General features: G+C 40.3%; 1 protein-coding gene across 4 annotated transcripts in view; it reads right to left on the reverse strand.

Moving 5' to 3' along the window:
* Positions 1-24,867, reverse strand: part of RALGAPA2 (Ral GTPase activating protein catalytic subunit alpha 2) — a 194,589-nt gene that overhangs the window by 118,616 nt on the left and 51,106 nt on the right. For 3 of the 4 annotated variants that reach the window (XM_053394870.1, XM_053394872.1, XM_053394873.1), the window contains exons 17-24: positions 20,682-20,822; positions 18,216-18,383; positions 15,711-15,805; positions 15,115-15,193; positions 14,798-14,974; positions 9,409-9,602; positions 7,943-8,041; positions 5,689-5,844 (exon numbers count right to left, since the gene is read on the reverse strand). In XM_053394870.1, the coding sequence (XP_053250845.1) occupies positions 5,689-5,844; positions 7,943-8,041; positions 9,409-9,602; positions 14,798-14,974; positions 15,115-15,193; positions 15,711-15,805; positions 18,216-18,383; positions 20,682-20,822 (1,109 nt within the window). The remainder of the gene's footprint in view (positions 1-5,688; positions 5,845-7,942; positions 8,042-9,408; positions 9,603-14,797; positions 14,975-15,114; positions 15,194-15,710; positions 15,806-18,215; positions 18,384-20,681; positions 20,823-24,867) is intronic. The other variant, XM_053394871.1, reaches the window with a different exon arrangement.

Raw genomic sequence — 24,867 nt, forward strand, 5'->3', positions numbered from 1 at the left:
GCCTATAATTTGGACAAAAAAATTGGCTTCCAGGTGGAAAAATAAAAATTGGAAACAGAATTGTTAGATCCCAAAACTAAGATACTTTCAAGAATGTATAACTTGCTGTTGAAATGGAATACGCAGGATGAAACGGTTAAATCTGCTATGATTAAATGGGCACAAGATATTGGTCATAACATTATGTTTGCGGACTGGGAACAGTTGTGGACCACAGGTATGAAATTCACGGCATGTAATGCCTTAAGAGAGAATATTATGAAAATGATATACAGGTGGTACATGACACCAGTCAAGCTTGCAAAAATTTATCATTTGTCTGATAATAAATGTTGGAAATGTAAAGAGAATGAAGGTACATTCTTTCACCTTTGGTGGACGTGCCCAAGGATTAAGGCTTTCTGGGTGATGATCTATAATGAAATGAAAAAGGTATTTAAATATACCTTCCTGAAGAAACCAGAGGCCTTTCTCCTGGGCATGGTCGGCCAATTGGTGCCAAAGAAGGATAGAACTTTCTTTATGTACGCTACAACAGCAGCAAGAATACTCATCGCAAAGTATTGGAAGACACAAGATTTACCCACCCTGGAAGAATGGCAGATGAAAGTGATAGACTATATGGAACTGGCGGAAATGACTGGCAGAATCCGAGACCAGGGAGAAGAGTCGGTGGAAGAAGATTGGAAGAAATTCAAAGACTATTTGCAGAAACATTGTAAAATTAATGAATGTTAAAATGATGTCGGAATGAAATGAAGCGGCCTTAGCAACAAGGTTAATAAGAATATGTAAAAATGGATTGATAACGGATGAAAATATAAAGTTATAATATGCTGAGATATAGAATTAAGATAAAAATAAAGAGGGTAAGGATTTGCTGAATTAACCATGTGAACGGGAATACAAAAAAGGGAGGTGTGAGGAGGTCGGGGAAATAAGTAAATGAAATCTAAGATATGAAAAGATTGATTTGTTTTCAACTATTTATTTTTTCTGTATTTTGCATTTTTTCCCATGTATTTTTGTACTTTTTGTATTTTTCCTTTTTCTTCTTTTTTACTCTGTAACTTTTTTCTTTTTGTAAAACTTTAATAAATATCTTTTTTTAAAAAAGAAAATTATTTTGCTAAATTCACCCCACACACCATATAGAAAATTTACTAAAGGCACAAAGTAGGATGGTGTTCACAATCATCTCATATTTACTGCAATGTAGAAACTTGGATCACATTGGAGGGTATCTTTTGGTGTTCAAGACGAAATCACATTTTACCATCTTCAGATTAGCAGAATGAAAGGGAACAGTATTTTAACTGAGTTGCTACAAGGAGGGCAACAGAAAATGGACATGGCTTTTTGGTTGCTGTCCTTTTGGGGCATCATGTGTGGGGAAATGAGTGAGGGAGCGATTCTAGTAAGAATTGTGCGGGAAGAGGGATGGAACAGTAAATTCTGGCCCTCCTGGTAGGCGAGAGACACTTATCAGAAAGAATGCTTGTGGCAAGCATTCAGGACAGGGGTGCAGACGTCCAGACTGAGAAGCAGGCTTCTAGCTATGGTGGATAAAAAGTTTAAATGGAAACTCTTGAATCTGTCTAGTGTGGAAACACATTCGAGGGAAGGTTGTTTGTAGTGCTACTATGATGAATTAAGTAGCGAAGAATGAGCATGGAGTAGCTCCTACTTTTGTACTTATAGGATGTATTTACCATTACAATCATTGCCCTAGAATATTTAATTATAATTTACGTCTTGGTAGGTTTAGAGGATAACATTTTATTATTTTACTGGTAAACTCTGTTATCCATTAAAATGTTTATGAATTATGAAATGACCCTGAAGTACCCAATGTCATAGTTGGTGATGTGTGTGTTGTGGAGTTAGTTTCAGTTCATGCAATCAGCTGATGTGGACAAGGTACTTGCGGCTATACAGTTGTCTATGTGCCCTCTTGACTCCTGCCCTGCCTGGTTTATTAAATCTATCAGAGAGGGGTTGCCTGGTTGGGTCCAGAGTGTGGTTAACACTTTACTGCATAACAGGGGTGATGCCGGCTGCCTTGAAAGTGGCAGTGGTGTGACCACCCCTAAAGACACCAGCCCTGGACTCGTTGGACTAGAATAACTATAGACCAGTCACAAATATCCGCTTCTTGTGCAAGGTGGAGGAGAGTTGCAGTGGGGCAGCTGTAAGCATTCTTAGATGACACAGTTTGTTTTGATAGGGCAAGCGGCTTGGCTCCTGCTGCTCAGTCTCTCTGCAGCTTTTGACCCCATGGACCATGGTATCATGCTCCATGAAATGGGAATTGAGGACAGTGTATTATAGTGGTTTTGGTCCTAATTTTAAGAATTAATTTAGTTTGTGTGTGCCCAATTGACACACGAACGCTGGCGTGTGGGACCTTCTGGACCCAGAAGTGGGCAGAAAGTAGGCAGAATGGGGGTTGGAATGGGGTGTAATGGGGGCGGTCTTATAAAGTCTTATGGCTGATGTGTCTGAGGTTGGTGTGCAAGGTTGAGGATAAGCAAGGTACAGCAAATATCAACATGTTTCAGGAAATATTTTGCAATTACTAAGAGATATCAGAGAGGTATAGGTCAGAAGATAAACCAAAATTATTCACAACAGGATATTTTAAATATTTTAAGGATTTATTTGCCTTTTAAAGATTTAATAATTCAGTTAACTAAGCTCAGCAGTGGAGACAACAAGTGAGACATGCAATGTTGCAGTCTATCCCCATTCTCTAGGAGAGCTCCAGCTAGCCTAGGACAGGGGCCCTGTAGTGCTGTTGAGGACTAGGGGAGGGGGCAGTTTGAGGAGGTGCAAAGGAAAACATGGCACTCTGAAGGCTTGCAGCTACAGGGTTCTGGTTAGCATGAGGAGTGCACAAAGTGGAAAGGTTTAACCCTTCCTTTTTCAGAAGCAATTGCATTGAAAATTTCTCTGTCCCATGTAAATAAGAAGCCCGAATATGCTTTCTAAACAATTGTGTTTATTTACAATCTTTTTACCCTGCCACTGAAAAGCTTTCTAGAACATCTTGCATAATATCAAGAAAAACAAGCTAGTTCATGCCCACAGACTTACAACCTATAAAGACGCACGGTATGCTAAACGTTTTTCCCTACAGAAGCATGTCCCCTCCCACAGGGCAAAAGCAAGAGCTGCCCATAGAAAACAATTGAGAAATCCAAGAATTTAGCTTAGGCAGCACATTTGTCATGCCAAAGCAGAATCAATACCAACCAAGACAACAGTTCCTATCTTTGGCATTCAGTGTGAACCCAGGAGTCTCCTATCCCTGTAAGAGATTAGTTTTTGTACAGTTTTCTTTTATTTATGCCCTCAATATTCCATAAGTCTTGGAAGCTCCTAAGTCGGTGCTGGTCTTTTTCTAAAAATGTTTTTCTTCATGCTTTCTACTTGTATGTACAGGAGACTCCCCACTTGTGCAGGGGTTATGTTCTGGGCCTCCGCACGCATCAGTGAAATGCACGTAAGTGGGGAGGACCCTGGAGAGCCCTAGAGGCTTGTTGAAGCTGCTCAGCTGATGCAGCATTTAGATCAGAGGTGACTAACATCTGTCCCTCCAGATGTTGTGCTACAACTCCCATCATCTCTAACCACTGGTCGGGCTGGCTAGGGTTGCTGGAAGTTGTAGGTGAGCAACATCTAGAGGGCCACAGGTTAGCCAATTTAGATAAAAATACAGCAAGTATATATGCAGTGGACACTGTTGAGTTTTTACCATTGAAAAGCAAAAACGCAATGGGCTCTTAGAATCCCATAGCTACCAACTGGAAAACTTGAAGCCAAGACTGCCACCAAGAGGTATAAAAGAGAATTTTTTTAAAAAGGCAGTGGCAATGTGGAACAATACTGATATGGTTTATAACTTAAAATTTGCACTATTGAAGATTTTTTGTAATCTATTACCTATTGAAATTAGCAGGAATACCTTTTTCTATAGTACTTTTCTTAAGTAGCATCAGTTTGTGTCTTAATCTACCTTGCTTTTGATTGGTTGGCTTCTCCTCTCTAATTTGATGTAGAACTCTCAAATCTCTCTTTAAACTCTTCCTTTTTTGTGCTCTGTGTCAGGCCTGGTCGTTGTCCTCTTCAGATCACCACACAAATGCTTCTTGTTCTTTTATAAAACTTTTTATTGCGTATTAACAAAACATTCTTATAAACGGTTCTTAAATATTATTCCTCAGAGTCACTTCTTTCAGATACCTTCTGAGCTCTGCTTCTCCATGACCAGCCACTCTCAAAATGGCGAAGGCGCCCTTCCCTTCGCTTTCCCGCTCTTTTTTCTAACCTCCTGGCTAGAGCTGGCCTGTATCTCCCCTCCTCCCAATCTGAGCTAGAACTGAACCCTTGCCTTTCCTGGGAACAGCCGGTCCCTCCCTGTTGTTCCTCTTGCTCTCTTCTCTTCCATTCACTGCTCTCCTCCCCCCCTTGGGGAATGCTTTCTCCCTCTGGGAAACTGGAATCTTCTAACTCTAACTCTTCCCTGACACTCTGTAGAGCTCCTTTACTCTTGGTCCTCTTTTCTTTACTTTCACTTCCTGCTTTACCATTGGCAAACCTGAAACTGATTCACCTTCTCTGTCCAATATGCCACCTTCAAATCTAGTTAACTCATTTTTTCCCTGCAGCTTTCCTTGAAGTTCTGCAGCCTTATCTTTTCTACACAATTAAACCTCTTCTATCTAACATGCTATACTTATTTCCAAGCTCTAATTTTTTTCTTCACTTTGTCTTACTTGCTTGAGAAGCCTCCCGAGCATAAATATTGCCATTTAAAAGTGCTGTGCAGCATCTACCTCAAACCAGGAACTAAATAAAAGTGAAATAATGGCTATACACACAGGTCCCACTTACCAAACACAATGTGTTCCCAGGAAATCATCTGTAAGGCGGGTGTTTGCATAATGAGCTGACAATTTCAATTATTTCCTATGGGAACAATTCTAATTTGTGATATTTTCCCCTTCCCCCATCATGGTTTGTTCCTAAAATGGCTATAGCCAACCGGCAAAAGAAAGACAAAGAAAAAAACTGATTTGTCCCATCTCTCTTTCTAGTTCCTCTCTCATACATATGAAAGAATGAGAAAATAGTTGCCACTGACCAACAAACCATAAACAAATAAGGGAGGGAGGGGGCAAACTCTGGCTGTTTAGCTATCTTATCTGCAGTGTGTATAGTGAGGTTTGGGCAGAATTCTTTATGTTCAGATAACTGAATTTTCACATAATGAATGGACAGATTGCAGGACCTGCATGAAATAGAAAGAGACACCCAGAAGCCATTTTTGATGGAAATCTCCAAGTCATTCAGTTTTCATTAGTAACCAAAGAGATAGTGGCTTGGATCTCAATTCCCCATGCACCAGTAGGGATGTCCCATACACAGTGCCAGCAAAACAAAAGAAAACAACCAGCATAGACTCCCCCTACAGCTCTTTGCTGCATCACACCATCATACTGTGGTAGGCTGGGGGAACCTCCAGAAAAGGGGGAGCAGGTTGGAGGGGAAGGGAAGAACTGGTAAATCCCACCAGGGGTTCTTCCACAGGGTCTCAAGCCATACTGTGGCTCGGGATCCAAACCTTAGAAAGCATGTTAAATTAACGCAGTTCAGTTTTCAGAACTAGAAATATAGTATTTGTACCTGATCTTTACTAGTTAATCCAATATGCATGACAAGATAAAAGTGCACCAGGTAGTCAGGATTTGGCACAAAATCTTGGCGTCTAGCCATCATAGCACATATCAGTTTGTAGGCTTGAAGCTTCCCTTCCTTATATTCATCTGATAAGGTGGTAGCCTAAAATAAAAGAGTATGTTTTATGAATAAGACAGCTTCTAAATAATCAGAACGTGAGTACTGTATTACAATATATGAAACGAAGACAACTGTTCAAGACATCCTTCTCAAGATGATAAAGGGCACATTTTAAGTTACATTTTCTATGATTTGGAACTTTTATGGAACTTAACGTCAACATTTCTCACCCACAAACAAAATAGCTTTGAACCAGCAAAGGCCTCAGCTAATAGAAGGTGAGGGTTGCAATTTTCAGATATTCCTCCTCCACTGCAGCTCCGGGAAGACTGCTCTAAAGGAATGAGGGACCCTTTGGAAAAACATAGGAGTGTGTGGCTGCAGTGGAGAGAGAGAATCAGCAAAAATGGCACCTGCCCTTCCATCCATAGAAGCCTCTCTGAATCAAAGAACTTTCCATGAAGAGAACAGCACAAATGCATATAATCCATTATTAGGTTTGATAATTAACATTTTGTATTATAAATAAAATACCAACACTAAGGAAGGGAAGTTGAGGACAGAACAGCACACTTTATTATAAAAATAGTAGATTAAAGTTTAAGTGCAACTTAATATATTCTTATTTACATCCCAATTAACCAATTAATTTGCACATCACAGGCTGGTTGCACAGAATTCACTAAATTACTGTAGATGCTGACTCTGCTTTCATTATAGGACTTCATTCATTCATTATAGGCATCATTCAAACAGGGCACAAGGGAACAGTCTCCTCTTTCTCCATAATGTGAATAGAGCGATGTGCACTCCTGAAGTTTACTCAAAAATCCTTAATACAGAGTAGTGGTCACATGTAGGCTTCTGTCATTGAAATCGCAGCCCTCGTGAACTTTTTGTATTTAGGTCAAATCCAAACTAATGAATATATATAAAAAAGTTTCAACATACATTCATAAACAAAAGAATTTTAAAGGCTCATGTTGATGTTGTGTTTAGATTTGTATAGTCAGTACAGTGGTACTTCTGGTTACATACTTAATTCGTTCTGGAGGTCCGTTCTTAACCTGAAACTGTTCTTAACCTGAAGTACCATTTTAAGCTAATGGGGCCTCCTGCTGCTGCTGCGCCGCCACCACGCGATTTCTGTTCTCATCCTGAAGCAAAGTTCATAACCCGAGGTACTATTTCTGGGTTAGTGGAGTCTGTAACCTGAAGCGTATGTAACCTGAAGTGTATGTAACCCGAGGTACCACTTTATAGCTACATGTACATTAAAGGTAAGGTAAAGGGTAAAGGGCGGGACACGGGTGGCGTGCCTAGGGCTTGCCGATCGCATGGTTGGCGGTTCGAATCCCCGCGGTGGGGTGAGCTCCCGTCTTTTGGTCCCAGCTCCTGCCCACCTAGCAGTTCGAAAGCACCTCTAAGTGCAAGTAGATAAATAGGTACCGCTTTATAGCGGGAAGGTAAACGGCGTTTCCGTGTGCTGCGCTGGTGCCGGCTCGCCAGAGCAGCTTCGTCACGCTGGCCACGTGACCCGGAAGTGTCTCCGGACAGCGCTGGCCCCTGGCCTCTTAAGTGAGATGGGCGCACAACCCTAGAGTCGGACACAACTGGCCCATACGGGCAGGGGTACCTTTACCTTTACCTTTAAAGGGTAAAGGGACCCCTGACCATTAGGTCCAGTCGTGACCGACTCTGGGGCTGCGGTGCTCATCTCACTTTACTGGCCGAGGGAGCCAGCGTACAGCTTCTGGGTCATGTGACCAGCATGACTAAGCCACTTCTGGCGAACCAGAGTAGCGCACAGAAACGCTGTTTACCTTCCCGCTGGAGCGGTACCTATTTATCTAGTTGCACTTTGATGTGCTTTCAATCTGCTAGGTGGGCAGGGACGGAGCAAGGGGAGCTCACCCCGTCGCATGTTGAACCTTCTGATCGGCAAGTCCTAGGCTCTGTGGTCTAACCCACAGCGCCACCCGCATCCCAACATTAGAGGTAGCGACAAAATTAACATAATAAGGCATTCCTTCCTCCATGTTTAAAAAGCAATTTGGGAGTTTAGAAGTATAAGACTGAAGGTAAACAAAAGCAGGATACAAATGAGATTGGTCCAGACCAAGGTGCATGAAAAACTTACCTTGAACAACCACGATGCAAATATTCTGAGTGGAGGAATTAAAGTAGGAGGAGAGGGAGTGGATTGGTTATCCAGACTGATAGCAAGATTGTCCCTTATCTAAATAAATAAATAAATAAATAAATAAATAAATAAATAAATAGATGATAGATAGATAGATAGATAGATAGATAGATAGATAGATAGTAAGACATACACAATCTTGATGAGCTAAAGTGAATAGTTTTTCCTTCTTAACCTCTTCAGATAGGATCTTACACTTTCTTTTCTGATTGTTTTGGAAAATCCCAAACTAAAGAAGGCCCTTTTCTCATCAATAATCTGTGATGCATGAAGTTTAGGAACTAAAGCGGCTGTTGTAATGCTTCTCCTTTCCTTTGGAAAGTCCCAATAGGTTATCAGGTTGCCTCGCAGGATGCCCCTAGTATTTGGTTGACCACTGTGAGATCAGGATGATGGGCTAGACAAGCCTCGAGTCTCATTCACTAGGGCTCTTCTTATGTTCTTACCTCCTGAGGTATATAGTGGGGCTGCCCTGGGTTACACAGCACACTGAATCATGAGCTTGCTAATCTCAGTTTCTGATTAGTATGGAATTTGTTACTGTAGTCCAACTAATTTGAACAGCTAACTTTTGTACAAATTTCCTTCCTATCTCAAAACAACGGAAACATTATTGAATTTTTGAGGGCTTAAAAATTAGGGTTGGTACAGTCGGGAACATTATTTACAAGCACACTTCATCCCAGTACCATTCATCTGTTTAAATATTAAAATCTTCACTATGGTCTCAGTGGGTAGTTGAAAATAAGCTTTTAAACATTTAACATACAATATTCATAAGATTTTAGACAGGCTGGATCTAGACACATCAAATAAGTGTTTCCGAAAAACGCATTGTAAACTTTGTATGAGAAATTGTTTTGGCAAAAATGGAACTCTACAATGCCATCTGGTGCCACAGTGTTATAATACATATAAAAAGGTAAAGGACCTGTTAGGTCCAGTCACAGACGACTCTGGGGTTGCGGTGCTCATCTCGCTTTACTGGCCGAGGGAGCCGGCGTACAGCTTCCGGGTCATGTGGCCAGTATGACTAATCCACTTCTGGCGAACCAGAGCAGCGCACGGAAACACCATTTACCTTCCAGCCGGAGCAGTACCTGTTTATCTACTTGCACTTTGACGTGCTTTCGAACTGCTAGGTTGGCAGGAGCAGAGACTGAGCAACGGGAGCTCACCCTGTCGCAGGGATTCAAACTGCCGACCTTCTGATCGGGAAGCCCTAGGCTCTGTGGTTTAACCCACAGCGCCAACCATATAACACATATAAAATGCTTTTTCTTTACCAATCTAGCTGAGTCCACAAATTAAACAGTTACGGTATTTCCTGTTCTATTTATTTTAGCATCTCACATTAGTCTACTAACTCTCCATTAGACAAAGTCTATAGTAGCAAACCGTACCTTTGCTAATTTGTACCATAGCGCAAAGAGATACTCAAAAACTCTGGCGTGTATTTTAGGACACTGGATACAGTTCACATCTCCAAGAATTCCCAATATTCTTCGCCATAACACAGCAGCAGAATCAGGATGCCAGCCTATGAGATTCCCACCAGCAATTATACTGCAATCATCAGCAAGAAACTCACTGCTGTCTAGAAGAGAAAATTATTTGTTATTAATTACTAGCAAAATAACCAAGTGTATTTTACATAGATGTGTGATAATGGTCAATTTGTGAAATTAATCAAGTTTCCCCATTAAGCCATATTTCCTTCTGAGTGTCCAGCATTGTCAATGAAATCAGTACAGCAGCAGCTGTACCCTCAGGTAACGTAAACTTCAGGCTGTGAAAGTGGCAAACCTGGAAGTGTTTCCCCCGCGCACATGCGCAAAGTGGTCTACCGCTTCTCCTCGGGTTACAAAAACCTCGGGATGCGGCTGGACCTCTGGACTGGATCCTGTTCACAACCGGAGGTATTTTATTGAAGGTTTGGCACATATGACCCCAACTTTCCATTTTCAGCCTATAATAATTTTCAGCACATGTCCTATTTAACATGACTTGTTCACTCAAAAGCAAAGTGATTAACACAAAACAATTTGTTCTCAAAAGGCACACATCTCTTTAGGAGTACATTTTCACTCACATCAACACTTACATTTCTAAGTCTAACACAAAATTAATGTTATTCTAGAAGAAATCAAAAGCCACACAGATAACAAGGGGCAATAAAACTGACTTCATCACAGCTACAGTACTTACTAGAACAAAAAGCACAGGAAATCTTGAAGAGATGAACAGCTTGTTTTTCTACTGATGCACTTATTTGTCAGAAAATTTCTCAGACTTGCTTACTTATCTATTTAAAACATTTTTTCACTCTGGTTCTTGGCCAAATTGTCTCCCATAGCAGCTTACAAAAACGAACTGTAGACAGACCCTGCCTTTAGGCTTACAAGCTAAAGACTTGAAATTAGTGGGTATTCAGCACCCTCTAGTGCTACAAAAGCAACATATCCAATACAGTTATGATACCAGTAGCACAACTCAGACAATAAAGGTCAAGAATTGTCTTACCCTCCTCAGAGCACCAACCTTCTGAGAGATTTTGCCTATTACATAGGGAGGACTATAAGGAGTCTCTAGCATGTCTTGAACAGCTATGTGGCTCAAGAATGAATGTACACAGGTAGGAAAATATATTGCTCCCAAACAGAAGCAGTCCAGTCTGGTGCAGCTCATCCAGTTGTCTTGTGTGTTGGACGTCTCCTACTGAGACACTTAGGAGATCTCCGCCCAGAGTAGGAATAATGTGATCTCCTGCTGTAGATCTGCTGATCTGGTCCCACCTTCCCTGTTGATATAGGAGTGAACATTTGTGTTGTCCATTCTGATTAGGATGCAATAGATAGGCATGCTGTGGAAAAAGGGTTGAGTGGCCAGACACACTGCTTTAAGTTCAAACCAGTTGATGATGTGCTGTGTGAATCGACGGGTGTCCAGTCTGCCTGGACCGTCACCCCTCGCAATGCATCCCCCAGCCTTGCACGCTGGCATCCAATGTTATGGTGATCTTTAGGGGACCTCTGAGGGGGATTCCTTTCCACAGGTTAGCATCCCTTGTCCACCAGAACATAGTCTCGCAGAGCCGTAGTCTCATCAAGACATAGTGGTGCTTGCTGTGAATGTGACCACTGGTGTAGAAGAAGGACCCACTGGAGTGGTCTCACATGAAGCATGGCCCACAGAGTGACTTGTGAGGCTGATATGTATAGATCCAGGATACAAGCCAGTAGTATGATGTCCATCCTATTGGAGGACATCAGGACCTTAGTTGCTGCCTTGATTGAAAGGACTACCAGGCCCTGGGTAGTACAGTGGTACCTCGGGTTAAGTACTTAATTTGTTCTGGAGGTCCGTACTTAACCTGAAACTGTTCTTAACCTGAAGCACCACTTTAGCTAATGGGCCTCCTGCTGCCACCGCGCTGCCAGAGCACAATTTCTGTTCTCATCCTGAAGCAAAGTTCTTAACCTGAAGCAGTATTTCTGGGTTAGCGGAGTCTGTAACCTGGAGCATATGTAACCTGAGGTACCACTGTATCTATCAGTGCACCAATATGTATGAGGAGGAGGTGGCTGTTATCCTTGTTGATGAGGAATCTGAGAGTTTGGCAAGTCCTCATAGTGTTCTGAATATGTGGTTGCCCTAGAGGGGGAGGTGAGCCACCAGGGCAACTATTGTCTTCATGAAGACTCTCAGAGATCAGGCCAATCTGAACAGTAGGGCCCTGAATGGTGAGGCCCAGGCATAGGCAAACTTGGCCCTCCAGATGTTTTGGTACTACAACTCCCATCATCCCTGACCACTGGTCCTTAGCTAGGGATGATGGGAGTTGTAGTCCCAAAACACCTGGAGGGCCGAGTTTGCCTATGCCTGGTGTGGGCCAATGAAGAGTCAAAGACGCTTGTGGTACTTGGGTTGAATAGGAATGTGAAGGTATGCATCCTGTAAGTCTATGGAAATCATGCAGTCATTGAGAAGAAGGGACTGCTTGATACTTCCTAGGGAATCCATCTGGATTTTTTTGGGGTAGATCACTCAGCTGTTGAGATATTTCAGATTGAGTACTGCCCTCCAGGCTTTGCGATCTTTTTTGAGAACGACAAAGAAAATTGAATAGGTGCCTAACAAGTCTTCTTCTGCAGGTACTGGCTCTATTGCTGCCATACTGATGAGATGCTAGACACATTCCCTCACAATCTGGCATTTGGATGGGGATAGAGAGGAGGGATGAACTGAGCTTGAGGGTGAATGATCAATTCTATGCAGTAACCATAGGACCCATTGAGCCATCATTGAGTGCTGCCAACTATGTATGAATGCTTTTGGGCAACTTCCCAACTTGATTGCTGATGGCATCACTGGTGTCTTGGGGGGTTCTTGGGAGGGGTGGAGATGTTGAACTTGTTTCCCTGTTGACCTTTTGGAGAAAAACATGGCTTGTTTCAGGTTTGTTTTGGCTTGCGTTCCTTCGGTCTGCCTTGCTGCCTGTAGTGACAAATGACTGATTTGTCGGAGAAGCACCGTTCCTCCTGTTGGGTTACGATAACTTTTCTTTTATCTTTAGAGTCAAGAAGAAAGTCTTTGAGTGTTTCTTCATCGAATAGCATTGATCCATGGAAAAACACTATGGAGAGGTTGATTAGGGAAGAAGTCTGCTTACCACTGTTTAAGCAATAAGGTACTGTGTGCTATGACACCTGCCACCATGGAGCATGCTGAAAACTGTGACGTACCCACGGTGGCATCTTGAGCAGGGTGTGGCAGATGTACACAGGATCCTGTTCTGGAGTTGAGAGAAAATCCTTCACTCATGCATGATCACAACAAGACTCTTATGCCAGATCTCAGCACCATGGATCCTATTACTACCTTATTACTACCTTATGCTTCTGAACCCTTCCTCTTAATTTCCTCTTTGATGGTCTAACCAGTTCCTAATGACCTGATCTTATGGGTGGAAACGTGGCTTCCCTTAATTTCTTCTTCCAGGTAGGAACCTTCTTTTTATAATATTTTTATTAAGTTTTTTAAAAATACAAATAAAATTCCAATACACATTATAAAAAAACTTTTCTATTTTCTATCTCCTAACCCATTTTCTGTTGTTATTCTCCCCCCCACCTTTGCTGCAAGCTATCATCACTCTATTTTATCATAATCGTAACATAATAATCTTGAATTCTTTCTGTTGCTCATAGTTCGAAACCTGGTTGCAGGTTCTTCATATTGTAAAATTTCTTCAAATAATCCAAAAAGGGCTTCCATTCTTTAAAAAAGAGTCATCATTCAATTTTCTTATTTTAGCTGTTAGTTTTGCTGAGTCAGCATAGTCGATTATTTTACTTCTCCATTCTTCTTTAGTGGGAACTTCTTTGTCTTTCCAATTCTCAGCACAGAATTTGGTAAATAATAGCTGCTTTGGTTAAATACATAAACAACTTAACCATCCTTTTTGGAATTTCTATCTGTATAATCCCTAGCAGAAAAGCTTCAGGTTTTTTAAACATCTTTTTTATCTCATCACATATTATTTCCCAAAATACCCTATCTTTTTTTACAAGTCCACCACGTATGAAAAAAGAACCGTCTGCTTGTTTACAGTTCCAGCAGTTATTAGAAAATGTCTTTTACATTTTAGATAGTTTATTAGGTGTTAAATACAATGTAAACATCATTTTCATATATTTCTCTTTTAAAGCATGGCAAGCAGTGAATTTCATGCCTACTTTCCACAACTTTTCCCAGACATTCATTTTTATAAAGGTAAAAGGTAAAGGTACCCCTGCCCGTACGGGCCAGTCGTGTCCGACTCTAGGGTTGTGCGCTCATCTCACTTAAGAGGCCGGGAGCCAGCACTGTCTGGATACACTTCCGGGTCACGTGGCCAGCGTGACGAAGCTGCTCTGGCGAGCCAGCACCAGCGCAGCACATGGAAACACCGTTTACCTTCCCGCTATAAAGCGGTACCTATTTATCTACTTGCACTTAGAGGTGCTTTCGAACTGCTAGGTGGGCAGGAGCTGGGACCGAAAGACGGGAGCTCACCCTGCCACAGGGATTTGAACCGCCAACCATACGATCGGCAAGTCCTAGGCACTGAGGTTTTACCCACAGCACCACCCGCGTTCCTGCTTTCATTTCTATATTATGTTCTAAATATTTAGCCCATTTTATCATTTCTGATTTCACCATTTCACCTCCCATTCTAGTAGTAGTTTATACATTTTTGAAATCAGTTTTTCTCTTCCTTCAAGCAAAATCTTTTCAAAGTTGGAATTTTGGTTTAAGGAGGAGGTGGTTAAGGCAACAATGATTAGATGGGCACAGGACATTGGACGTCCAATAATGATATGGCCGAATGGGAAGAACTTTGGAGAACAAATATGAAATTTAAGGCGTGTTATAACATCAGAGAAAATATGTTAAAGATGCAGCACAGATGGTATCTCACCCCCTCAAGACTATCAAAGATGTATAAAATTTAGCAAATACTTGCTGGAGGTGTGGTAGGAGTAATGGCGACATGTATCATATGTGGTGGACACGTAGGAAGATCAAAGTGTTCTGGGGCTTAATTTACAAGGAGTTGAAAAAAATGTTTGGAATAACTTTGCCTCCAAAGTCTGAGCTGCGGCCTTTAGGGAGGTATTCTTCTATGCAACGGCCACAGCTCAGACTTTGGAGGCAAAGGGGTGGAAGGAACAAGAAGCCCCAACAATAACGGACTGGCAAACCAGAACAGTGCACGGAAATGCCGTTTACCTTCCCGAACATACATACCTGTTAAATTTGTGACACCTGAAGGACTCAGATGCAACCACTGGCACGCATCAGGATCAACGCAAATATCAGCTGGGATATTGACATCAGGGTTTTCTTCACATGTTTGCCAGGGAGCTAATGTGATATCTACTTCATTATTGTATCCAATGGAGGTATCACTGCTAACACTTTCACCTACATAGCCAAAAGTGATGAGTAAAACAGTCATTTGAAAGAAGACATTTTAAAAACATATGCATACACAATAGTGACATCAGCATATTGTACCACAAATCACTAGCAAAGCAATAAACACCTCTTTTACTGAAACTCACTCTGTTCTCCTTCTCTGGGACTTCCATGTGATTGTTGCATGTCTGCTTTGAGATCTAATTGAGATGGAGGGTTGCTTGCCTGTATGAAAAAAAATACAGGAAATTGTTTGGACTACAATTTATTTTCTTATCAAACTGTCTCAAATTAATGGAGGCATGTACTTCCAGATAATTGCTCAAAACACTTGCAGATTAAGAGCTGGAACACATTATTTGGAGGACAGCAGTTGTTGCTAGCATCAGCTTCTTCCCACTTTTTGTGAGTTGGCCAGGGGATTGAGTGTATGTGTGGCAGCAGTAGCAGCTGGTGGGGCTGTGTGGGTGGTTGTAGGCACAGTGTTGGGAGCATTGGCTTGGCTTCACTGCTGTGTCACACTGTGTGGTGCTCCTGCTGCCCTCCCCCTCCTCCTCTTAGTAATCAACAGCAACACAAATTGTTGGGAAAGTCAGGAGACCAAGAGCTCTGGTGAACTCAAAATCATGCACACTATTTTGTGCTATTTTGGCTGACTTAATGAAGACATTGCCCTAATAAGGATTTTTTCTTATGGCCCAAACAGGGGTACCTTTACTTTTTAATGCACATTAAAACTTACTTCTTGGGCTGTACTTTCCTTGTTCATGGACCTCTCAGTTCCTTGAACACATTCAGCATCCAAAGTTAAGTTCTGTGAGCTTTCTGTTTTTCTAACTGTGAAATGGAAGGTAATATTTTAATTCTTAAAAAAATATTTCATTCAAATATTGGGTTTATCAGTTAACAAATAAATATGACACGCTAATCAAGCCATTGTGTCAGCTATGCACTTAGACTATTTTGTTCTAATTTCAATCCTCATGCACAAGATATTAGCATACTCTGGCAATCCAAAGTTTGCTTAAGTACAAAAAGCAATTTAGGGTGGAAAACCCTAATGGAGGTGGGGGAGAGTAATGAAAACAGACTCATGAGGATTAACTATGCTCAGTGGGTATGGAATGCTGACCAACTATTGAGGGACAGCACAGAAGCTTGGGTAGGAGGGGCAATGAAATTGAGTGGCTGGGAATGGAGGAGAGATGATAAAAAGAAAAAATGGTGGAGAGAACCTTGCCATTGTCATCATTATCCATTATATGGATAATATTTCATAGAATCATAAAATTGTAGAGTTGGAAGTCCATCTAGTCTAACCCTCTGCAAGTCTTTGTTTACACTATTTTTAAATGTTTTCAGGGATGAAAGAGAGCTGTCCACAGCAATCAATGAAGAAATCAAAAATTGTAGCTTCAAATGATTTACAACATCTCTTTTGTGTGGTCTAGTGCCATTGGGCACCTCTTGTACATTGAGATTGGGCTGAAACTTAGAGAATCCAATAATCTTGTGATGTTATCCATTGCTTTAATCCCTACATTGCAGGCTGGGTTGAGAGAATAATATGCAGCAACCCTGCACTGCAGTTCACTTGTATATCCCGACTGCATGTTGGAGTGAATAGGTTAGCACTGCAACATATTCCACTGTTAGTTAACATTGTGGCCCAGAGGTGAAGCTGAGACAAGTTTTGATTCCCAGCCAAAAATCCCCTATAGCTCTCAGGTTGCAGCAAAGGTCAATCTGCTTATTTTGTCCCCTCAGACCTCCTCCTCCATCAAACCAAACATTTGGTTGCATCCAAAATCTCCATGCTGCCTTGACTTGCATGCAGACTGGTTGTACTTTGAAACATTCAAAAACTATTTTTAAAATGTGCATGAATATGACTCAAGTTACTTCTGGGACTCCTATCCAACACTATCTTTGGACTCCCCTCTCCTTATAGCCACAGACTCATGTGGTACAACGGCAACATTTTGCTGCAGGCCCCACTTGCAATCCATTATTTAGCAAACCTCTCATAAAAAGTCTGGGTTACATATACAATATTATTAAGAGGAGGTACTTAAATGAAATGCTTTTTGGTGGGAAGGGGGCTAGAAGCGAGTAGGAATGCAAAAGCATTTTATTCTGCCTGCATTTTTAAGTGAATGGGCTTAATTTTATTCTCCCAAACTAATACACTGGTGGGAAAATAAAAGCATCATTTGGGCCTCAAGCTTCTCCAGATTTTACATTAGAGCTCACAGCTCCAAAAAGCACCCAAGTTTTTTTAAACACACACACACACACACACCCTGTAAACCACCCAGAGTGGCTGGGGAAACCCAACCAGATGGGCAGGATATATATAAAACAACAACAACAACAACAACAACTAGACAAAATGTGCTTGGAAATGAGTTAAAAAATAGATTAATGCAAAAACAGGATGGAACAGAGTTATGAATGAACATATGAAACTGGCTGGTCCATCCATCCCTGGGGAGGGAGGGGTGCCACAAAACAGCCTATTAAGGAATAAGCATGATGTTTTCACTTTTTTGTAAATAAGGAAAATAAACATGGAATACACTTGCAAATTGTTTTAATGTCATAGCTGACGCTAGTTAAATTATAAACCAAATAGTCAACATTAACTAAATTATTACATTATTTGTTGCATTAGTATTAAAATGTTTCAGATTTTTTTTTGCTTTAACCCATTATATTTGTATTCCTCTCATGTCTTGAAACACTAGTTACCTAAAATGATATGACCACCAAAATTATTGAACATGGGATTAAAGGGATTCATAAACTCTATAGCATGATTTGCTGAAAATTGTACAGCTTATTCATTGTAAATTGAGAGCACACTCCCCCTCCCCAACATAGGCTGCAAGGGCAGAGAAGTCTTCCTGAATTCAGTGGGGTTTACTTCCAAGTTTGTGATCATGGGGTATAAACAGACAGACAGACTGGACTATACTAAAGCAGTTGATCGGTATTGTTGCAATGTAACAGACTAAAACTAATCTTCTTGCAAAGTTACCATTATAAGATATACTTTTATTACACAGTGAACATTGTGGTGGAAAATCGCAGTTGTTGCCTTTTAAGAATTCTATTATACAACAGGCATAGTGACAAATTCATGGAGCTATGAGAACACAGCACTTGCCATTGTTGCACAAAACATTTCAAACCAAAACAAGAACTAACTTCCTCATTGAGGCAGTTCTTATTACTTCTAAATTACCTTGGAAAACATCAGAATTACTTTGGTCTCTAATATCCGAGGTGCTACTACTTCGAGTTAATTGTTCTTGGTCTGAAAATGTGCCATTACATTCTGTTCCTTCTATATTTTCTGGCTGGCGATATTCAAGTCCTGTTCCATTTTCTGACTGTTGATATTCTTCAGCTTCTGTAGGTATTGGTACAAAACTATTTCAGTCATATGCCAATTACAAATGCCCATGCCTATAGCATCAATAACATTGTGAGACATTCAAATCATTAATACATTTGTACCTCATTATTAATTAGCAGAGAAAACAAAATAAAATGTTAACTATTAGGACTGATCTAACATGAATTTGGGAATCATAGCTAATAGTTCTCTGCTTAAAATTATGGGAAGAGGTGTGATTTCAAGGCTAGAAAGGGTATGAGGAAAAGAGTTAACACATCTATTTGGATGCTGTTTCTTTCCTTCAAATCAAGCTCCCTATTTATAGTGGAAAAACAGAGTTGTGTAGTGTCTTTCACAACCTAAGTTTTGCTTTATTGCTCTAATAGTCAGGGTGTTTTGAGTGAGTATACTCTGTGGTAATTCCCCAGTCTCTTAAAATCTGCACTCTCAATAAAGTGCTGAGAACGTGAATTCTGCAACCTGTTTAAATTATGTTTTTTGAGCAAATTTGTATACATTTCTTCAGTTTGCATCATTTATTCTCCTACTGTTGCTCATGGGGAGGTGCAAAGAACCATCAGCATAAGATATGGTGGAAAAGATTGAAATTGAAATATGAAGTTTTGGATTCATCTGGTTCAAGGCACAATTTGATTTGTGAACCCCACTTTAACCCCGTGTTCTGTCTCATATGTATTTTGAATGCGGGGGGGAATCCGTATTTCTAGAGTATCAGGTAATTAACAACAACAAACAGGAACTGTAGCAAATGTTGCCTTGGCCTAACATGTATATCCCAAAGAAGGTAGTTCCCCAACTTTGGAGGTTTTCATTTCCTTTAGTATTGTTGGTTTATGCTGGTAAGTACAAAGTACTTTTTTATTTTCTTCTTCCTTTATCTTTCTTATTATTCTAGTTTAGCTAAGATACCCTCCCTCAGTTTACTATTTTGTCATCTTTGTATGTGTTTTCTTTAACTGGGCAAGCAGCCTGATAACTATGCTAATAGTTACATTTTTACATGTTAACATTTTTCTCTTGTGGGAATGCTACTTTATAATTTTGCAAGTTTCATAAAACCTTTAAATGTAATTCCCATTGTCATTCACATACTCAAATTCAATAGCCTGTGATCAAACAAAAATCTTTGTCAAATCTATATTAAAGAAGGACCTGAGTTACAAAACTGCTTTGCCACTTTGCCATCAACAGATTTAGGAAGTGCCATAGATGCAGCAATTCCAACAACTCCAGTTCACTTACGTTTCAGCTGATTAGAAAGTCAGCTTAATTTTTAGGATTCTTACAAAGCAAAATATAACTCCACACAACTAACAACAAAAAATTGTCATGAAGACTTGAGCTACGGAAATGACTGTACATGAAGATGGAGGCACATACAATAGCAAGAATGGGTGTATTTTAATTAAAATTGACCTAAAGAGGTCCAATATACAACAGATTTCATGGTCATAGATTCTTACAGTTATTAGAAGTCAAATTCTTAGGTTTGCTAAAATTGTGGAGACAGCAGAGTTCATTACACAGAAGAACTTCTTTGAACACTAGTTTTCCTTGGTGGCGCTGTGGTCTAAACCACAGAGCCTAGGACTTGCCGATCAGAAGGTTGGCAGTTCGAATCCCTGCGACGGGGTGAGCTCCCGTTGCCTGGTCCCTGCTCCTGCCAACCTAGCAGTTCGAAAGCATGCCAAAAAGTGCAAGTAGATAAATAGGTACTGCTCCCGCGGGAAGGTAAATGGCATGTCCGTGCGCTGCTCTGGTTTCGCCAGAAGCGACTTAGTCATGCTGGCCACATGACCTGGAAAAACTGTCTGCAGACAAACCCCGGCTCCCTCGGTCAGTAAAGAGGGATGAGCGCCGCAACCCCAGAGTTGTCTGTGACTGGACTTAACTGTCAGGGGTCCTTTACCTTTACCTTTTTTTCCCTTGGAAAATCCACCCACACAGTCAATACACAAATGTCACCAAATGAACGTGAAGGTGGAAGGAATGAAGAGTCAGTCATAATGCACATCTTAAAAGCAGAACTGGTGCAGTTGAGATTTTTCAAGAATAGGCGAACCAGGAGGAATTTGAAAAGGGCTATGGGATTAACAAGGAATCCTGAGAACTTGAAAGCTGCGCTACAGAATTTGGAACGTTAGGTGACAGATACTTGCATTTTGGGTAGAACTATGATATTACACACTACTATTTTTGACCAAAATACAATAATATAAATATAGTTCAGAATACTGTGTGTATGACACAGGAAAACATGAATACAGAATACTGAGAAAAGAAGCATACCTGAAAGTGTGTGAGAGTAAGAAGTGTAAGAGATACCAGGTAAGAAAGAGCTCACAGTATGAAGGAGTAGAGGTACACTTTTAGTGACTGGCAAAGCCTCACAGAGATGAGCGCAGTTGCTGATAGACTGACTTCGCTTAGCTTCCAGGGAGAAATAAAGTGACAAAAGTAAATTCAAAACAGTAACGCAATACTTCAGTTAGAAGTACACTTTATTTAGCAGAATATTGCATTTAAAGAAAAAGAGCGAGGGAACTGAGAAAATTCTTAAATGTGAATTCCCATGTACACGTGGCATTAATTTTCTATCAATGTAAATTAACAATGCAAAAGGAATTCATTAAAATGTAATCCACAAAAGTACACATTGTTTACTGAAGATGCCACTTTTTTTTAAAAAAAAGACAGTTTACTAAACGTCTCACCAGAATGGATGCTAGAGCATATAAAAGATACTTCCTGCAGTTGTTCTACAGCCTGAATTATTCTAGACTTTTTTTAAAAGTTGGCTAATTGCAAAAATATTATTTGTCTTCGATGTGATTCATTGGTCTGTTGGTACTGCCAGAAGCATATTCTGTGCCCACATGGTCAGTTACTCTTGAGCAAATGGGCTATACATCATCTAAGAATATGTGGATATCTGTAGGAAGATGACAGTAAATGCACACCAGTGGGGGGGGCAATAAATATGCTGGAAGGGCAAAATGGATCTGTCTCTCTTATTGGAACTTCTATTTTACTCTGTAGATTCTCTGTAAATAAATATGTTTACTCAGAAAGTCTACCAGTTTAACTAAGATTTATAACAAAGTAACTAATTTAAAAATTGAAACCTTAATTAAAATTTTCATTTTCCCCCCATTATGTTTCAAAATAATTATATTCACTAAAACAAAAAAAGTTTGTTTTTTCCAAATGGAGAGCAGTAATAGGAAAATTTTGTTCTTCATCTTTGGGAAGTAGGGTTTGTGCAGGTGGGAAGATTTGCATTTAGTATCTGAATGACAAGAAAAAAATACAATAGTCAAAAACATTTCCTAGGGTGGAGATGCAACAACCTCTTAAACGTTTTGCCTATCATGCCCTTAGTAGAAGCATAGGAAACTAGCCAGAAAAGGGTAGCAAGATAATTTGATACAAGTTATATCAGAGCTTCCTTGAGAAATAGTTTAAGTAAAACAATCAAGATGGCTTAAGTGAGCAGGCTAATCTACACGCTCAACACAGTGAGGCAAGCTAGGGTATTTGGAAACAAGGTGTCCCAGCATTAGCCAATGTGGTTTTCTTCGTAAGTTGTTGGACTACAGTTCCTATTAGCCCCAACCAGGATTGTCAATGAACAGGGATAATGGAAGTTGTAGTCCAACAACATCTGGAGGGATTGGATTGGATATCTCAGGGGTAGCCAGAGAGTGATGAGGAAACAGTGTTGAGTTGACAAGGAACCAGTAGAAAAGTGAGATGAGAGTGAAGGTTAAAGACATATAAAGGTTAAAGAGTGGGGGAAATCTATCTGTACACCTTCAAGAGTAACCAGTGTAGATGTGTGCACATGCTGACAAAATTTTGAATACACTGCTAGCGGATCAGGAAAGTGATTTACCAGGAACTGGTTCTAGCAGATCAGGATGAACCCTTCACCAAGTGAAAGAAACTGAAAAATGTTTAAAAACACAAAGAACATTCTCTTTCTCTCTCACTCCAGTAACTAACATGCAAAAGAGTTTACAAGCTTGTTTCAGTGCATGCAAACCTGACATCCATAGTCTCTTTCTATGTCTCTTTCGGATTAATTCTGAACTGCAAAATAAACCTGAGTAATAATAGTATTTTTATTATTTACTGAGATAAAGTGAGGTATACTTCTTAAAAGAAGGCTCAGGATTATTATGTTTAACTGAACATCCAAAGGTTTTAGAATATTACAGGAATGCTTATATTCAAGCTTCTTTTCTAAAACTATGAATTTATTCAGTATATGCATGCTAATACTAATGTCTACATACTCCTAAATCCATATGACAAAAACTTACTTTTGTATACTACAGTGTTGATGGTTTCCAATTTCAACTTTCATTTTAGCTTGGCAAAAAGAAATATTTATTTAGGTATGAGGTTTCAGCAACTCACAGGTTCTTCTCCAACACTGTATATAGTTGTGATATTCTTTTTTTTAAATGGCAATGTTTAACTTTAAAAATGTCATAAATACACCAAACAGTACAGCTGGTTCTGCTACATTTTTCATACTGCGTGTTTTTAATGAAATTCAGGTTTGATAAGCAATTCAGTGTTACATAGTTAGCTATCTGAAAAAAGACTGAAAGAGTAAACCATTTACTGACTTCATCGTTGAGGACAGATTATAATCAGAGGCTGCAGTTGGTAGTTTTAGGCTTGAATTCAGAGTAGCAAATGAAAAAGCTCCATCCATTTGTGGAAAGCCTGGCAATCCAGCAGAGGCTGCTACTCTTGGAAGAGGGAAGAGAAACCATGTATTCATCCTTCTACCTACAGCCTCCTATGACACCTCAACCCTTCTATTGGAGAGTTCTCCTACCCTCCAGGAACGTAACAACAATAATCTCTCCAGGAATGAAATTTCACTTGTGAGATCTCTGGATCTAATCCTTAGTCATTAAACTGCACTATGCCAGCTTTTAACACTATGCTATAAACAAGTATCATTAACATGGTGAGTTGTAGGTTATGTGGCACTGTAATAATAAACAAAAGGTCTCCAACCCTATATCAGGATACATAAGATTCGTAGGTTTACATCAGTGATGGCCAAACTTGGCCCTCCAGCTGTTTTGGGACTATAATTCCCATCATCCCTGACCACTGGTCCTGTTAGCTAGGGGCGATGGGAGTTGTAGTCCATCTGCAGACAGACTACCCTTATTCTACCACCTTCTAACTGAAGAGCCTGTTGCACCATAAGCATTTTCTATCATGAGGTCCCACCTCCAACAGAAGCAATGTCTGAATTTACCAACTGACCGATAGAAGTCTGGATGATTAAGAATGCATAGGTTATTGTTGGAATGGGAAACAAGGGATGAGTTGTTAAAGTCTGCTATGATGCACTGGGTGAGAGAGATGACATAATATAGAATTAAGTGCGTGGGGGAAATTGTGGAAAAGCTTGTTATACACTAAAAGAGAACTTTATGAAGAGGATATATAGGTGGTTCCTAACCCAGAGCAAAGTACCAAAAATGTATAAATTGGAGCCAAGTACCTGTTGGAAATGTCAGGAAACGGAAGTTAGGTTCTATCATATGTGGTGGACTTGTAAATTAGCTAAAGATTTCTGGGAGATGATATATAATGAAATGAAAAAAAATGCTTAGAAAGACTTTTATGCAGTACTATTGGGTAATCAAGAAGAACCATGGATTGGGGGGGAGGGGAAGTAGTTGATTATTGTATGGTTGTATTGATTTGAGTATAAAAAACGTGTATTGGAAAATTATATAAAAAAGAAGATGATGATGTCTGGATGATTAAGGAACATGAAACCCCAACATGAAAAAGACCATTAGGTAAATGGGATTTCAGTGCGCTTAAACAGATGACCTCAGGTGGGACCTGAGCTCCACCCGATGGTTGAAGCAAAATAGTCTTTTCTCTGCACATGTAACAGTGGCCTCAAGTGGGACTTAACATAGCTCACCCATGTAAGTCGGGAAGCTACAGGAAAGAAGAAAAGGGCTTCCTAAGGTTTAGGGAATGTGTAATAGCACACACCTCCCAATAGCCACTTCCAAAGAAGCAAATCTTATAATGCTTTACAAAGGTCCTGGGTCTACAAATTTCAAGCAAAGGAGCCTTCAGGGAAAATGTTGCCAATGTAGCTACTGCTCTAGTGGAATGAGCAAAAGCTTTAGTTAGTGGTGATAATTTAAGGCCGGTGTAAGCTAAATAAATATAAGCCTTAAGCCACCCAGCCTAAGTAGATGTGGACACCTTCCAGCTCAGGGAAGAAGAGTGGGGAAAAAACAAAACAGGAATCCAACTGGTGGAATGGCTTAGTCCTAGAAATCTACACCTTTAATTGCCAGGACACACCTAATGACTGCTAGGAGTTTTCAGAAGTGTGGACAGAAAGAAGTCAGCTACTGCTGACTGTGGAAGAGAGATAATTCCAAGGGAGGGAGGGGGAGGGCTAATTTGAAGG

The sequence above is a fragment of the Podarcis raffonei genome, chromosome 7, assembly GCF_027172205.1.
Source record: "Podarcis raffonei isolate rPodRaf1 chromosome 7, rPodRaf1.pri, whole genome shotgun sequence".
In the NCBI taxonomy this organism is placed as follows: Eukaryota; Metazoa; Chordata; class Lepidosauria; order Squamata; family Lacertidae; genus Podarcis; species Podarcis raffonei.